General features: G+C 38.3%; 1 protein-coding gene across 1 annotated transcript in view; it reads right to left on the bottom strand.

The window, feature by feature from the left end:
• The window catches only part of PCDH15 (protocadherin related 15), a 1,516,206-nt gene that overhangs the window by 640,497 nt on the left and 856,782 nt on the right, over positions 1 to 18,927 (bottom strand). Inside the window, exon 19 of the mRNA XM_056530010.1 lies at positions 18,515 to 18,608. Coding sequence (XP_056385985.1) covers positions 18,515 to 18,608 — 94 coding nt within the window. The remainder of the gene's footprint in view (positions 1 to 18,514; positions 18,609 to 18,927) is intronic.

Raw genomic sequence — 18,927 nt, 5'->3', positions numbered from 1 at the left:
ATTTCCACTATTAATTTACAAGTGAAATAAGCACTGATTCCAGGCGTCACTGATTCTATAAGTGTGTAAGCAGAAATTTGTAGTGTGAATGGGCCCTAACAAAACTAATATGGTGCTGTATGAATTACAGACAGCAGAATGCCTTGGTGCCATGCGAAGCAGGCAGGAGGGGGTAAGCGGACACTGTAGTTGGTAGTAGCGCTGAACAGCAGAGTACAAGTTAGATGTAGCCAGGTGATGCCAGCTTGATGAGAGAACAGGCATGATTGACAGTCTGGATTGTACACCAGAAAATCAGCTAGGTACTGAGGGATAAGTCAGAGACAACATCTAAAAAACAGGCACAGGTCAAGAACACGGATCAACAGGACATAATTTGGACACCTTTGCTAGCAGTATACTACACAATTGCTCAGGCAACAGGAGATGAGTTAAGAAACCATATATATGTGGTGCCCGACAAGGATTGGTAAGTGAAACTTTAGTTACAGCCAGGGCTCAAGTCCTGAGGGAACGTGTGGGAACTGAGTTCCTGCACTTTTTCCACAGCAGGAACACTGTTTCCATTAGCAGGACCAGCCCTTCATTGGAAATCTTGGGTGAGTTTGCACACTTTTTTTCCCCCAGGACTTGGCCCCTAGTTAAAGCCAGTGCTTTAGTTACAGCCAGTGCTGGCGTGCAGCCCTTAATGGGCAGAGCAAAAACTGCAGCATTGTGAGAAGCACCAGGAGTGAGTCTAGAGGAGGAATCCCAGCAGAGAATGTAGTGTTATGCCAGCTAAAAGAATTGGCCACAGTTTAGTTTCCAAAAGTGTTTTAGACCTAAGAAGTAAAATTAGAACTACAATTTTCATTTCCAACTAGGGTTAGGGACTGAGGTGAAAAAAACAAATACATCACAAACTACAGGGAAGAATATGTCGGCAAGTAATTAATAGTAAAGAGTTATGCATTGTGCGTAGCTTTCAATTTCATCATCCATCAAAAATTTTTGAAAGAGGAAGTGGAGGAACTATTCAATGTATTATAAGACCATGGGGGGGGGGGGGGGATTCATCAAATTATGTGCAAAAGTAGGAACAGTTGCCCATAGCGACCAATTAAATTCCTAAATTCTTTTTCAATTTTTTTTTTTTTTTAATAAAAGAAGCAATGTTGCTATAAGCAACTACTTTGATAATTCTTCCCCCATATGTATCATTTTACAAGCATCTGTTACAGGATAAATATGAACATAGGTGATCAGCACTCCATGTAGATAATGGTTTATGTGGAAGAAGTAAGTCTGCAGCCAATGTAATAAATCAAATTCTGGCATTTACTATATGATATAAAGATAATCCACATTTGTTTTATGAAATACCCATCAACAATAATTTAGGCCAAAAACAGGTTTACAGCATATAATTAGGACAGTATCTGTCAGGTAGGACTTTCTGTTGATGTCTTCTATTCTCTATATTTTTGTTATGAAATGAAGTTTTACATGTTACATAATAAGTGACAGAAGTCTCTAGAGACCTGTTGTGACAAGGCGATATAATTGCTGCTACTTAATCAACATAAGTTGTATTGAGTTCAATGTGTTCACAGTTCTTATTCTATTAAATTCTGTTTAGATCTAAGATTTGGCCGAAGCTAACTTTCCAGATCAATATCAACATCTTTCACTTCTCCACATTAAGCAATATCTCTTTCTGAACAAATAATGATTTTCCAACGCTACCAGTAATATTTTCACCAAGAACATTAAATGTTTTCACTCCTTTTCCCAACAGCCCCCCCCCCCCCCCCCCCCTGTGTAAATTATAAGGCTGGATTCAGACTTCTGAATCTCCAGCCACACGGGCATTATTGGTCCCTATAGACGGCAATGTGTTCCGCAGGGTTTTCCCCTAAAATATTGACCAAGCTCATTCTATAGGCAAATAATTTTTTGTGCTCTGTGCATTGGTAGCAATGGGACTATACTGCACTGGAATTTCCAGAAATTAGAAATTACACTCAGAAATGTAATTGTGTTAACCCAGCTAAAGCCTCCATGGACAGGGATCTCTCTCCCTCTACAAAAGTCTGTTCCTCTTTGTGCTCATGTTTATTGTACTTTTTTGTACTTTTAGATATGTTATTTATTTAAAAGGGTATTCCAGTTGTAAAAATCTGATCAACCTACTGAAAAATGTTTACTTACTATCCTCGCTCCCCCAATCACTGCTGTTCTTTGTGAAGTTGGTCCTGTTGCACAGCACTTCTTATGTTTGGGGTTGGTGTGTGTACCAATTGCTAAGTTAATTAGCAGCTGAATTGTGTACCACCTAAGCTGCTGATTGACTAAGCGAGCAGTACATGTGCTGACCCCAAACTCAAGAATCACTGAGAAAACAGTACTCTAGCAGAACAGCAGCACTGGGAGAAGAGAGGAAGGTAAGTATATGGTTTTTTCAAGGCTTTTCAGCAGACTTTACCAAAAACGTATAATATGACTTTAATGTGCCTTTTCCTATGTACAATGCCCTGTTATAAATGACACTTTAAAAATATTAATAATAATAACAATAATAGATTGGGTGAAAAATACATTGTTTAGTTCTTAATTACTTGCAGACCACCAAACAACTTTAAAGGGCCACTTCAGTGCAACACTATATTCTCCTCCTTGCATAAATAAGGGTAAGGGTAAACAGCTGCATTGCCAACTCTCTCAGTTTACACAGCAGAAGTATTGTGGACCAGAAGTAACTTTGTATGCACAACTGTATGAGACACCAGCAAGTCTCATAGAATTATGTTAAGAAAGTGACTTCCGGTCCACACACAGACCCAAGTGTGAATCGGCTCAACACACTGGAGAGCAGCTTGACTGTAAAGGGGGTCTATTAAGGAAGAAAGAACTCTTGGTAAGAGGGGGAGCAGTGCAGCCATTTACCCTCACTATACTTTTGCTGGGAGGGGAAAATAGTGTTGTGCTGGAGTGGCCCTTTGAGCATCTGTTTTGTCTGCAAGTAATCCTGCAAGGTCGTTCCTGAACATGTTTGCAAAATCTTCAGCCAATTGTAAATTCTACAATTGCAACAAATGATTTTTGGCTTTCAGAGACAGATTGGCTTTCCAGAGAGAAGACAGAGATGGTTTGCTGTGTATAAGCATTAGGCTTCCTCTCATGGTGATGTTGTTACTGGGTGCCCCGTATCTGCAGGAGCTGCTGGGCTTTAGCAGACCTAGATCATATCTGTGAGTGTTAAGGGTCTCTATTCACTATATAACTGGGGCTATCATGTAGCTTATGTTACATTGGAAATCATAATATATATATATATATATATATATATATATATATATATATATATATAGTAAAGTAAAAATGCCCCGAGGGGATGCTTGCCTTCAGTGGATATTATACAACAGAGTCACAGTGGTGGAAATTACTCTACTGAATGGCTTCTATAAGTCTTCATTGACCCATGCGGTCACTATGGGTCAGGGATATGCAAGCAATGTAATACATTAAGTACACATTGACATACATTACCTAGAATTTGCCTCATCAGAACTATTATATGGTTCAATCAGATTTTGCTCATTGCAGGTATTAAAAGATGCTGTTGAAATAATTTTTTTGGTGCTTATGATGAATTTCAAAAGCCATATTTTAGCAGAGATAGTGTAAAATAGCTGGCAATTGAATAAAAAAAAAAATTCAGAAATTCTCCTGAATGAGAATTATGATTGTTCCATGTATTATTTTATATCAGGATGATGAATCCACCACTAATATGCCCAATATCTTTCTGCTTTGAAAAGAACCACAGGTTTCTAACACAATTATGCCTTGTTATAGCCTGTCATCAATTCATACTTATCATTTACTTAATGTGTCACCAAATTTACTATCAAGCTTGGTCTACTAACAGAGATTTTCATTCTCAAAAAACTTGAGCAGAAAATGTTACCTTCAAATAGTTATATGTTTCTTTTTATTCTAGTGTATGACTGACTCATTTCTTGTCTTATAGTGAATTAAGACTTTTAAAAAATGGCATGACACACTTGAACAGTTTTAGCTTCCAGTGATATACCATGACATGTGCAAAATGCGGTGCCTAAGAAAATATGCAATGTAATTGGAAATTTGCTGTAAGCAGTCAGGCAAGTCCACAGGGAACAGACAAGAACTCTAAGGTTTCAAAAGTAATAAGAACCTTTGAGGTTTCAAAGCAGACTACTGTTCCTTGTTGCATACATTTTTTCTGGGCTTCTACAATTAATAAAGGTGTCATCCAATCATAAATTGGAACATAACTTTTATAGTTCTGTCTAAAAGAAGACTTAAATAAAAGGGGATTAGAAAGAAAGAAGATGTAAAAACTTTCCGTAAACTTTACAGGTTAAAAGGATAGGTTTTAGAAATTACCTAAAATAAGGAATCTTGCACAGGAACAGGGAAGATAAAATTAACAATGCAAGTAGCATGCTAACAATGTTGTTGATATAATAAAAGGTTGTCCTACACACGGAGAATAATAATATATACAAGCTTCAGGAGCTAAAAAAAAAAAAAACAGAAGGATGACAAAACTCTAAAAAGTGATCAAAATACTCAGGAAAACAAGTTATTTGCTATCCTTTGTATCGGGGATAACTATCTGATCCTAGAGATCTGACTGCTGACACCCCTTGCGATCTACAGAACTACAGAATAAAGTCTCCCATAAGGACAGTGAACCGAGTCTTCCCCGAGATTGGCCCTACTCCATATATTGTCTATGGGAGCCCCCTAAATCAAATAAGGTCCAGACAAGTTAACACATTATCAATAAAAATTTCATGGTCAGAGACTCTTGTGCCTGAAATTTTACAATGTGAACTGTACACAGTTCTGTACACAGTTCCTATATTGCAGTAAACAATATATGTTGATGGATCTGTGTACTGTATAACATAAACAGGAGGGGCAAATGGCAACAAGGTTAGACCAGAGGGTTTACCTCAATTGAAACTGCATATGGTCTTAATATTCCCTGACCTTTGGACACTTTACCCAACATTCGATTAATGCTGTGCCATAAAGGTACTCTATCCCACATCTTCTTGGACTACACACACTTCTCTCAAATTTGAGATGAGGACCTGCCACTAATTCAACAATTAGCACTATATGACAACAAACTATCCCTAGAGTTGATTCTAATTCCCAAATCATTGTATCATAGCTTTTTGTGACAAGTCAGGGTCCTACTTTACAATCCTTTATTTATACAGTCAACCAAGCATACATCTTAGAACACTCTTTGAAGACAGAAGACAACAATTCTCAGGGGTTAGACCAGTTGGCGTAACATGATATACCATGTAATACCAGGTCTTTAGGCAACAAACAAGAGCTCATCTAAATGTGGGCTTTGAAACTTTATTTCTTATATGCCTCATGTTTTGCTCTCTCCAACATGAAAATGAGTCATGTGATATATTCTGGAATTATTTTGCTGTCTTTATTAAGTTAATAGTACAGTGAAAAGTGAATTATCTCAATCTACTGTCACTACATGAGACTACACAAAAACAGACTTGCTGCTACCTTGTTCTTATTTTTAATTTTCATTTATTTATTTTTTTATCAATTAAACATGTAATTGTGCCTGTATGACTGGTGTTCCTGATCTGTAGTTCACAGATATGTTGTACTATATAAAATATTCTTAATAAAACAGTAAAACTAAAGAGCACTGTACATAGCATTAGATAAAGTTTATTGTACACACCTTCTCTGCATCCGCCAGACAAGTCAACAAAAGAAAATAGTGCAAGACATAAAGGATAAAGGCAGGCAGACGCCCAGACGTAAAACATGAGTTACAGCTGTTTCACACTAAGTGCACTTCATGATGACGATGCACACTTAGTATGAAACAGCTGTAACTCCTGTTTTAGCTCTGGACAACTGCCTGTCCTTGTTGGACTTTTGAAATAAAGAACTTTAATGAATGCAGAGAGGATGAGTGCCATAAACTTTATTTAATGCTATGAAGATTTGTCTGTACTGTTGCAGTCCTTGAGCAACAGCCACATAGTGAATCTCTGTAGTGTATTCCTGGGGTCATTACTGTTAAAGTTTTGCATACTGGCGTAGTGCCAGAAACTTGTAGGGCCATGTGTTGACTGTAGATACAGCCAATACAGTGTTACATATATTGTAAAAAGCATTGTTTAAAGGGGTTCTCCGGTGCTTATACATCTTATCCCCTACCCAAAGGATAGGGGATATGATGCCTGATCGCGGGAGTCCCGCCGCTGGGGACCCCCGGGATCATGCATGCGGCACCCCGTTTGTAATCAGTCCCCGGAGTGTGTTCGCTCCGGGACTGTTTACCGGCGACTACAGGGCGGGCGGCGTGTGAGGTCCTCTGATTTTGTTTTTCATAAACATGCATGTGTCAGAGTTGACAATATTATAATTTGACTAGCTATCACGCCCCCTCCCATAGGCTTGCATTGAGGGGCAGAGCGTGACGTTACACGCCGGCGCAGGCGTGACGTCACACGCCGCCCGCCCTGTAGTCGCCGGTAATCAGTTCCGGAGCGAACACGCTCTGGGGACTGATTACAAACGGGTTGCCGTGTGCATGATCCCGGGGGTCCCCAGCGGCGGGACTCCCTCGATTAGGCATCTTATCCCCTATCCTTTGGATAGGGGATAAGATGTTTAAGCACCGGAGAACCCCTTTAATCTCTTTTTATTCATGTTGGTTTCTGTTTGATGGGCATTTAGATGCCAGGTCCTGGCAACCTAACATTGATGGAACCTACCTCAATGCACATGCTGTTCCATTTTCTCAAAATGTAGTTTGAATAAGCACCCAAACTGTATATGTTTCCTGTATCATGATTTGTACAAGCTTTCCAAATATAATAAAAGCTACAAGCTACTTTTTACAAAGTCAAATTATAATATTGTCCACTCTGACACATGCATGTTTATGAAAAACAAAATCAGACCTATGTTTATGTACTGTAAGTAGAAATAGGTAAAGGCCATTTACTTATTTTTTATCTAGTGATATTTCCTGCTAAGCACTGCTCTAAATTTTTGATCCTGATTTTCCATAGTGCATCTATCATTTCAAATGCCATGTGCAAACAATTCATTACCCTCATGGTTCCAGAACTGAGCCAAAGGCTGAAATGTGAGCCAGGAGCTTCATACAAACTATTGCTCGTTGCACTCGAAATCATTTACTTTTGTACAAATAAATACTGTATGGTACGTAAATGGCATTTGATGTTTCGCACCAAGCAGAATTGCCCATTTCATAAACAATAGATACAATGTTTTATTGATTGAATAGTTCTTCTGGGGTTTTAAATGCTTGCAGATTTTTTCCTACAATTTAATTTGAGTTGATGTGAAAAGCATTTATTTAAGTCCACAATTTAGGGTTTTACCGATTGCATGTTGTTTTCTAGTTGTTAAATGTGCAGCAATTTATTATTTTGCTGATGACACAACAAATATGACACTTTAAAGAAAAATGCATTTGCCGTGACAGTTTAATGTGTTAGTTTCGAGTTAAGACAACAAAGGTGACTTTAGCATCCTCTCCATGGATTTTTTTTTCTTGCTATCCTGGCCTTATTCCTACCCTTTAATTCATTGTTAGATGTGAAATGCTGCCACTTGATGGAATAAAGCCCAGCTTTGATGACAAGCAGTAAACGTCTGAACTCAGAGCATAAAAGATTAAATAGAGTTGGTTGTCATCGGTGAGTTATACCAGAATATACAAAGCATTAAACTCAATATTTGAATCCCCATTTGTGCGATATTTTTTGATTCAATTCAATACAAACCACAGAACATCCCACACATAGGACACATTTGCATAAACCCCTCACGTTTTTAATTATGTGTTATCTTATATTATGGATTTAACCCCTTAAGGACCAACACAAGTAAACCTGTACACCTCTGAAAGACCAGGCCTGTTTCTTTTTTTTTTAATTGGGGATATCTGACTTTATTAGAGAATAACTCTGGTAACATTTTGCCAATCACGATAATTCTGAAATTGTTTTTTTTGTCACAAGTTGTCCTTCATGTACTAAAAGTAAGCTGATATCATTTGTAGTTTTTTTTTACAATGCAAAAAATCATGATTTTTTTCTTAATTTAACGATTTTTCGCTATTTTAACGTTAATAGGTTACAAATATTTATACTTTCTGACCAAATAGTTTATGAAACATACTTTCAGATGTCTATTTTATTTTGAAATCAATTCTTTTAACTTGAAATGTTCAAAATGTTTAAAATTTGAAAAGTACATCTTTTTTTATGTGGTATGCAAGGTTTGCAGAAATTTGAAGGTGGTAGAACACAGGACCCCCCCCCCCCCCCAAATGACCCCATTCTAAAAATTAGACCCCTCAAGGTATTCGCTAGGGGGTACAGTGAGTATTTTAACACCATATTTTTTGGCAGGAATTATTAGAAAGTCAGTGTTAAAAATTCAAAATTAGCTTTTTTTTCACAAATGCATCATTTGTGGGACATAATTTTTTGTACATCGCTTCTGATATTGAAAGAAATGCACCCTATATTTTATTGAGCTGCTCGGCCCGTGTTTGGAAATATCCCGGCTTAGGCCACATTTGGTTCCTTGGCCTCGTTGTAGGACCCAGAATGAGAGGAGCGCCATTTGGCTTTCAGGGCATCATTTTAGGCCGGATTGATTATAGGCCGCACTTCATGCCTGCAAAGGGTTTTAGCTGCCAGGTCCATACAGAACCCACACAAGTGACCCCATTTTGGAAAATACACCCCTTAGTATTCACCCTGACCAAAAGTGAGTACTTTGAGTCCTTTTTGTGTGGCTGGAATGGTTACAAAGTGAGTGGAAAAATTTAAATGTTATTTTTTTTTCACACAAATGCAACATTTGTGGGACATATTTTTTGTACATTGCATCTGAAAAGTAGAAAATGCGCCCCATATTTTATTAAGCTGTTTGTTCTGTGTTCGGTAATACCCCTGCTTAAGCCATATTTGGTTGCATGGCCACATGGTGGGACAAAAAAGGAGAGGAGCCCCATTTGGCTTTCAGGATATCATTATACAAATTATAGGCCACACTTCATCTTGCAAAGCATTCCAGCAGTTAGAACCATACTGCACCCCCAGAAGTGACCCCATTTTTTAAACTACGCCCCCTAAAGTATTCACCTAGGGCAAAAGTAAATACGTTGAGCCCTTATTGTGTGGCGAGAATTATTTCAAAGTCAGTGGGGGAAAAAATAAATTAGCTTTTTTTTCACAAATTCTTTATTTGTGGGACATCATTTTGGTAAGTCGCTTTTGAAATGGAGGAAATGCGCCCATATTTTTTCACGCTGTTCATCCCGGGCTGGGCAGTATGCCAACTTTGGCCATATCTGGTTGCCTGACCGACTGGTAGGACCAAGAAGGAGAGGAGCCCCCTTTGGCTTTCAGGGCATCATTATATGAATTATAGAGCCCACCCAATGTCTGCAAAGGATCGGAGCTGGCAGAACAATGCCGCACCCCTACAAATGTATTGGCTGGACCAGGGACCTCTCTGATCGGTCCCCGGTCGGCTAGCAGTGAAGCGAAGCTGTAACATACTGCTGAAACGCAGTACAAACAAGACGCAGTGTAGGGTCACATAGAGCACATCCGCGGCTTATTTAACCCTGCGGATGCCCCCCGGCAGTCACAAGGGCGAGATCACTGCTGTGGCTGCTTATGACTGCCGGCAGGAAATCCACCTCTATGAGTGGACACACAAAGCTACCTAATCGCAGCAGGGAGCTCATTATTGTGACTGCTGGCGGGCATCCACAGCATGTAATATGCTGTGGATGTGCACTGTGTGATCCTACACATTATGCATTTTTATTTTTGGTTATATTTATTTAATAAATGTATTTTTCTTACTTTTTTACACTTTTTTTATATTTTTAGACACTTTTTTTACACTTATTGTTTTTACACTTTCTTTTATACACTTTTATTTATTTTATATTTATTTTACACTTTTTTTTGTGCTTTGGAATACTTAGTATTCCAAAGCATTGCAGTTATATGCTGTCTGCCAGTTTTACACTAGCAGGCAGCATATCGGGACGTGCCTCAGGCTGTGATGAGCGGCATTGCCCATATTGAATTCGCAATATTTTGCGAATATATAGAAAACAGTGAGGGGGTATGCAACTTTACTATTGGTTTCTAGGAATGTTGTTGATAACCTCTGACAAGTGTATTTGCAACATTTTAGTTGGTCCACAAGGGAAAAGAAGGAATATGCGAATATTCACATATGCGAATATTCGCATATGCGAATATGCGGGAAAAAGTGAATATTCATAATTTCGAATATGTAGCGAATATATTCGCAATATTCGTGAATTTGCGATATTCACGATAAAAATTTGAAATGCAAATATTCGTGCCCAACACTATTAACTGTATGTATATTACTGCATGACATGACACATTTTTTGAGTGGGTAGGGTGTCACCGCATATGGGGGGGAGTTGAGTAATATGTGGGGGATGGGGGGGAGTGGGAGTACAGCTTCTTGCCAGGAACAAAAAGGGCACTAGGCATGCTTCTGATTAGGACACCCATTATTTTGCCCTACTGTAACTCTATATGTTTGTGATTTCCTATGAAGCCACAGGGAGGTTTTATTTTATGAAATGTGGTACTATGGCACCATTCTATTACTCTTTAATATGGCACAACACTGCCAATATATAGCAGCAAGTTTAGTCCATTAAATGTAAGGTGGACAGCATTGTAGCCTATATAGGAAGGCTGTTAATATTTAGGATGTGTTCATAAATTATGTTTTTGCTGCATTTTGAAAGAGTTTATCCACATTTTTGTTGCAAGTGACCAAAATCCTGGTAAAATTATGTGTTTTTACAGCAGTTTGCAAAGTCTTAGTAAAGTGGCATCATTTTTTGCTAAAACATTGCAAAAACTCAAAGTAAACTTTTTGCAAAATCACAAAGCGTGACATGAACGTTTTTGCATGAGGTTTTTGTTTATAAATGCAGAGAAAATAGTTTTACAGTGCATGGATGATATGTTAAACTTTTGGCCAATATGTATCATATTGAATATAAATATAGATAATAATAGTAATACTAATAATAATAGTAGAAACATAGAATGTGTTGGCAGATAAGAACTATTTGGCCCATCTAGTCTGCCCAATAATCTGAATCCTATCAATAGTCCCTGGCCCTATCTTATATGAAGGATAGCCTTATGCTTATCCCATGCATGTTTAAACTCCTTCACTGTATTTGCAGCGACCACTTCTGCATAAAGGCTGTTCCATGTATCCGCTACTCTCTCAGTAAAGTAATACTTCCTGATATTACTTTTAAACCTTTGCCCCTCTAATTTAAAACAATGTCCTCTTGTGGTAGTTTTTCTTTTTTTAAATATGCTCTCCTCCTTTACCGTGTTGATTCCCTTTATGTATTTAAAAGTCTCTATCATATCCCCTCTGTCTCTTCTTTCTTCAAAACCATATATGTTAAGGTCCTTTAACCTTTCCTGGTAAATTTTATTCTGCAATCCATGTACTAGTTTAGTAGATCTTCTCTGAACTCTCTCTAGAGTATCTATATCCTTTTGGAGATACGGCCTCCAGTACTGTGCACAATACTCCAAGTGAGGTCTCACCAGTGTTCTGTACAGCAACAAGAGCACTTCTATCTTTCTACTGCTTATACCTCTCCCTATACATCCAAGAATTCTGCTAGTGTTTCCTGCTGCTCTATTACATTGTCTTCCTACCTTTTAAGTCTTCAGAAATAATTACTCCTAAATCTCTTTCCTCAGACACTGAGGTCAGGACTGAGTCAAATATTCTATATTCTGCCTGAGGGTTTTTAAGCCCCAGGTGCATTATCTAGCACTTATCCACATAAAATTTCAGTTGCCAGAGTTCTAACCAGTCTTCTAGTTTGCCTAAATCCTTTTCCAGTTAGTAGTAGTAGTAGTATTAGAAAATGTCATGATATGATGTCAATAAGAAAAAAAATGTTGTTCTAAAGTCAACTGGAGTTAAAAATACAATTGCCATTGATACTAAAAAGCCCTCTCCTGGGTGTGTTTAAATCTTGCTTTATTTTGTGTTAAAAACAAACTTCCATGAGTTTCCCTTTTGACTTTTCACAAAACTGGCCAACAAAGTTATAAATGGAAATTGCCAATTTGCCTTATTAAATGACCTATGATGTGTAATATAAGTAATGTGCTACTTTTTCTATTTTTCTTAAAACTTTCATGGTTTGAAATCACTGCTCTAAGAATGGTTTCTAAAAATTGAAAAATATATTTTAAATCAGTTTTTAGGTTAAAAGTTGTAACATTTTATGATCCAGCTCTCAGTAAGGCTATATTCACACAATATTTATTCCGCCACATTTTGAGTCATAACAGCTCATAACAGCCACAAAAGGAGAGTAAAAGCAAAACATTTCTGAAAAACACAAAAAAAAAACAACTGCTGAAAATAAGGCTGAAAATAAGCCTCAAAAACAGCTTGTAAACATAGCCAAAGTGTTGATTTGTTTTATACTTTAATTATTTTTCAATTTTTATTTGAGTTGATTAATTCTACTGAAAGTATTTTACAGGTAAAATGCAATTTGGCTCTAAATGCAGATACAAGGACAGTCTCCTAACAAATCCTTATAATTGGTATTTAATGTTCACTTCTCTAGAGAAAGTGGCAACAGATTAAGTGATTTACAATTTAGAATCTCCATATTAGAACATTTCCAGGAACACAAGACAGATTTATCCAAACCTGTGAGCATGTCACAATTTTTCTCACTTAATATTTTTCCAAAGGTGCTACTGAAAAAAAAAGTCTCATTGCCAAGGTGTCACACAAGACACATCTCATGATAGATAAAGGCAAAGAGCTGTCTTAAGACTTTAAACCTAATAGTTGCAAAACATAACAATGGTGTTGGCTACAGTGAGCACTAATGGTGTTGGCTACAGGCGCATTTCCAAGCTTCTGAATGTTCCAGTGAGCACTAATGGGGCCATAATACGGAAGTGGAAAGACAATAGTTTTGCTGTAAATGTGCCTCAACCAGGTTTTTCTCATGAGATTTCTGACAGAGGAGTGAAAAGATCAGTGGAATTGTCCAAGAACCAAGGACACTTGTGGAGAGCTTTAAAAAGACCTGGAATTAGCAGGTACTGTTGTCTCAAAGAAAATAGAAAGTAATGCATTCCACCTCCATGACCTGTATGCACGCTCACCACACAGGACTCCATTGCTTAATAAAAAGCATGCTGAAGCTGCACAACATTTGGAAAAGCCAGTGAAATACTGGGAGAATAGAGTGTGGAAACACCGTACCAACAGGGAACTTTGCAGATGGGAACATCATGGTGTGGGGCTGCTTTTTAGCAACTAATACTGGCAATACTTATTGTTCAATATACAGTATGTTCAATATTTATTTTGCCCACAGTATACTGTATATACTGCCTAATTTATGTGTAGAATCTGTATAAATAAACATGCAAGCAAGCTTTTTCAGGATTATTTTATTGAGTTTTTCTTCAAATTGGATGATGTCAAGTTCAAGAACATCTAACACATTTCATTCACATGAAGATGGGGATTATTTTGGCAATTGATGGATCAGCAGTATTTCTTGACCACGACATGCCAAGTTACATCATTTTACTTTAATTTCTGTGAAACTACTGTCTTGTAATTTGAGTAACAATACACTAGTTTTTAGTCTGCTTATCTGTCAAAAGGCCTTTCTAGACTAAAACTACTGAAGGCCTATCCACAGGATATGTTATGTTTCGCAACAATTAGGTTGAAAATCTTAAGACATCTATCATGAGATGTGTCTTGTGTGACACCTTGGCAATGAGACTTTTTTTTTTTAAACATAATTGAAGGAAGGATGAATGGGTAAATTTACTAAGTCTTTTTTGACAAAAATCTGTTGCCGATATAGACAATGATCTAAAACTGCTTGAATGGCCCAGCCAATCACCCGACTTAAATCCCATTGAAAATCAAAGGAAATAATTGAAGATGATGATTCATAGAAGAGGCCCACAGGACCTTCAAAATTTGAAGACTATTTATGTAGAAGGTTTGGGCCAAAATCACACTAGAACAATGCATGCGACTAGTTTCTCAGAAGGCATCTTCAATCTGTCCTTACCAACAATGGCTTTTGTACAAGGTATGAAATAACTATAAGAAAGTATGTCCAATACCTTTTTTCCTGTGTCATTAAAAATGTTTTAATGTATGGATTACTTGAGTTGTTACAAACATTTGATGAACATTTCATGTCAATAGCACCTTTGGAAATATATTTAATGAGAAAAATGATGTTCAATACTTATTTGGCCCACTGTATACTGTATATACTGCCTAATTTATGCGTAAAATCTGTATAAATAAAAATGCAAGCCAGATTTTTCAGGATTATTTTATTGAGGTTTTCTTCAAATTGGATGATGTCAAGTTCAAGAACATTTACCACATTTCATTCACATGGAGATTGGGATTATTTTTTGGCAATTGATAGATCAGCAGTATTTCTGGACCACTACATGCCAAGTTACATAATTTTAATTTGATTTCTGTGAAACTACAGTCTTGTAATTTCAGTAACATTACACTAGTATTTAGGCTGCTTATCTGTTAAAAGGCCTTTCTGTACTAAAACTACTGAAGGCCTATCCACAGGATAGGCCATCAATAGTTGACTGGCAGAGTAGTTACCCAGTTCCACTACTACAATCAATGTATGGAACTGAGATTTCTGGATCTCGTACATTGTCTATTTCCAGTGCCATGGCAGTGTCAGTCAACAATTGATGGCCAATCCACTAGATAAGCCATAGTTTTTAGCTGCAAAAAAAAATGTAACCATTATGCTTCATAATATTACTAGATATTTTCAATAGGCAAAAATAAACTGCTTAGTCCACTGAGTTTATCCATTTCCATTATTGTTATTATTTTATAGTGTTCTTATTACTACATTCAGACATAAGTACTTGCTATTTTCTTTCAAACCTTCTTTTCCAGAGGTACCACAAAATCATGTTATATGAGCAATTATAAACTATATTGGCTTCAAGCTGATGTTTGATCTTCTCCTGGTTTCTTTGTTTATTGTGTCTTTATTCCATTTAGTGACAGAAATGGATAATAAACAATGCCATTGTGCATATTAGATTGTTTGTTTGAATTTAGTGTGATAAAATGGCAGCTGGCACTGTATACAAAAATCAGCGCTACCATAAAAACATTTTCAGTAATGATGCAAAGTTGTTAAACATAAAGGCCAAGCTTGCAAAACACAGCATTGCTGGAACATTGCAGGTCACAGAAACACGGTACATAAAACCTGTTATGGTTCATTACATGAAGAATTAAAAGCTTACTGCTTCTTATTTTCTCAAAGAGCAATGAAAACAAGGGCATGAAGTGACCTAAACAAACATTTATGCTTTTATAAAGTGCACATTACACTGGTAAGGTGTTAATTTGTTGAAAGTGAATGCCTTCAAATGAATGAATCATACCTGACAACATGTAAAACACAGCATGGGCCCTAAATCCTGTAAAATCTGTGAAAATCCAATGTTTAAAAAAAAACATTAGACATCATATATCACTGTATTATATGTACACAAGCATGACTACATCTCCAATGTACAAAAGAAAAACAGCCAACAGTCCTCAGTGTCCTACCCAAAAGATTGAGTGCGTGATGGACACATGAATCAATGGATATTAAATTTAATATCACCAAATATCAAATACAATTACATCAAATCCCAAAAATATTAAAATGAAAATGAAAAATAAAAATAAAGTACAGTAAAATATTCTGCAGGGTCCTTGAGGTTATTGTGATATCCGGACTGTTTAATTAGCCTATGTCTCACTATTACTGCGAAACAGAATGTCTCCTAAGTTGTAATTTCAATAGTAAAGTCCCCCTAAATGAAACTCTAATATGGAATCATCCTGTAAATTTTCATAAAAAATGTTCACACAAGCTATGGATATAAGATATTCCAGTATATATCTCTATGTCGGCAACAGAATGATTAATTTCCACCTGTAGGAAAAGGAGAAGGGGTTTGGATAGAACCCAGGATACCCCGAAACACGTTTTGTGACTTTTGGTGATTTTACAGTGAGCATCCGGACAAAACACGCCTATCCACATTCACACTAAGCGATGCTGGTGAACATATCTCAAGTGCGGCTTTGCCGGCACCTGTGAAAAACCTGCTGGACAAAAAGGGGTTAGCTATTGTCATCCACATTCACCCCTGTTGCTCGAAATCCACCTTTGCCTCCAGCTTACAAGTGAGAACATCAACTTCTGTATCAAGTTTGAACATCCGCGGAAGCGCACGCCCCCATCCGGTCAGCTGATTAGCAATCACCTGATCGCACTCTCAGGAAGATCGCCAGCGTGCGGCCACAGGGAACATTACAGACGCCATTGGCGCATGGTCGCAGCAAGTTCCATCGCCTTTGGCTGGAGCACTGAAGAAAGAACTGAAGTCCGGACGATTGGGAGTAGAGATTGGCACATAGTGCCGAATGATCTTTCTCCTGCAGGCATCTCACCAGATACCGGCAATATACAAACCTTTGCTATTAGGTGGAACTGCATATTCTTTTTATACACGTGGATATTAATCTTTGCTATCAGGTGGAACTGTTTATTATTTTCCCTCAGGTGGAAATTAATCATTCTATTGCCGGCATAGAGGTATATACAGGAACATCTTATATCCATAGCTCTTGTGAACATTTTTCATGAACATTTACAGGTGGATTCCATATCAGTTTCATTTAAGTGGACTTCACTATTGAAATTACAACTTAAAGGACAACTGCAGTGGTACACTTTTATATATGCCTGTGCCCGGGCTTCAGAAATAAACAAAATAAACTCATACATACCTTCCTACGAGCCCCCATTGGTCCTGCACAGGCCTCACGGTGCGGCAGTGCTGACGTCATTCCACTTCCTGGGGACGGGAACGCTGCAGAGCCATCGGCGTATCACCGGTCGTAGCGATGTCCCGCCCTGGCCTGTGATAGACTGAACCCACTGTCATGTAAGAAGCCGGCCAGAGCTCCTTACATGACAGTGGGCTCAGCCTATCACCGACCTGGTCGGGACATCGCTACGGTTGGCAATACGCCGACGATTCTGCGGTGTCCCCATCCCCAGGAACTGGAATGACGTCAGCACTGCCGGACCGTGAGACCTGTGTCGGACCAACTGGGGCTCCTAGGAAGGTATGCATGAGTTTATTTTGTTTATTTTTGAGGCCCGGGCACGGGCATATATAAAAGTGCACCACTACAGTTGTCCTTTAAGAGACATTCTGTTTTGTAGCAATAGTGAGATAGTCAACATAGGCTAATTAAATAGACAGGATATCACAATAACCACAAGGGCCCTGTGGAATATTGTACTGTATTTTATTTTTATTTATTAATTTTTTTATTTGAATTTTTATATATTTTGGATTTGATGTCATTGTATTTGATATTTGGTGATATTAAAGGGGTTCTCCGGTGCTTAGACATCTTATCTCCTATCCAAAGGATAAGATGCCTGATCGCGGGAGTCCTGCCGCTGGGGACCCCCATGATCTTGCACGCGGCACCCCATTTGTAATCAGTCCCCAGAGCATGTTAGCTCCGGGTCTGATTACTGTTGATCACAGGGCCGGCGGCGTGTGACATCACGCCTCCGCCCCGTGTGACCTCACGCTCCGCCCCTCAATGCAAGTCTATGGGAGGGGGCATGACAGCTATCATGCACCCTCCCGTAGGCTTGCATTGAGGCACGGAGCGTGATGTCACACGGGGGCGGAGGCGTGACGTCACACGCTGTCTGCCCTGTGGTCGCCGGTAATCAGACCCGGAGCGAACACGCTCCTGGGACTGATTACAAACTGGGTGCCCCAGCGGCTGGACTCCCGCGATCAGGCATCTTATCCCCTAGCCTTTTGATAGGGGATAAGATGTCTAAGCACCGGAGTACCCCTTTAAATATTATATCCATTGATTCATATGTCCATCATGCATTCAATCTTTTGGGCAGGACACTGAGGACTGTTGGCTGTTTTTCTTTTGTTAGTTCACTGTGAGAAGATCACAGTTAACCTCGTGGTTTTTTTTTTTGGTGAGCTCCACATTTTTAATAGTTTATTACATCTCCAATGTAGCCTAGGCAGCTGTTTGGTATTAGCAAACAACAGCCACGGACAGGACTGCCATTCTCTTTATAGGTGTGGGGTTTTTCAAGATGGAATTGACATAATCTCCAGTTGCCATAACTCAGATGGGAGTGACTGTTTCATATAGTACTTACTTAAACAAGCCTAAAACAAATAAACAAGTGCAAAGAAAGAAATATAGCCAAAAATGCAAGACTTACACCATCAGGCCGGCCATCTGATGCTGTCACTATTAAAATGTAGCGGTCTGTACTTTCTCTGTCTAAAGGTTTTGCCAAGATTAAAAGTCCGGAGCTGAAAAAAGAATTTGAATACGTAGTTAGTAAAATGATGTGAGCTAGTGAAAATACATAGTATTATTTATGCTATTAAAAGGTACAAGGACGTTTTTTTCTTTCTAGTAAATATAGTTCAGTATTTGCTTAAAGTGTTCCTATTATTATACTGTACATACTTTATGACATGTTGCAGGGACAGGTCAATGCCTTTGATTGGTTGGTGTCTTGAGTCTTCAGTAGATAGATAAAGCTGGGTGAATGATGGGTAAAGCTGGGTGCTTTACTCCCTGGCTTGCCCTGCTCTCCCTCCAGTTGCCGGAGACGGGCTCCATTAT

Source organism: Hyla sarda, chromosome 7 (genome assembly GCF_029499605.1).
Source record: "Hyla sarda isolate aHylSar1 chromosome 7, aHylSar1.hap1, whole genome shotgun sequence".
NCBI classification, from domain to species: domain Eukaryota; kingdom Metazoa; phylum Chordata; class Amphibia; order Anura; family Hylidae; genus Hyla; species Hyla sarda.
This window is presented reverse-complemented; position numbering and strand designations above follow the sequence as displayed.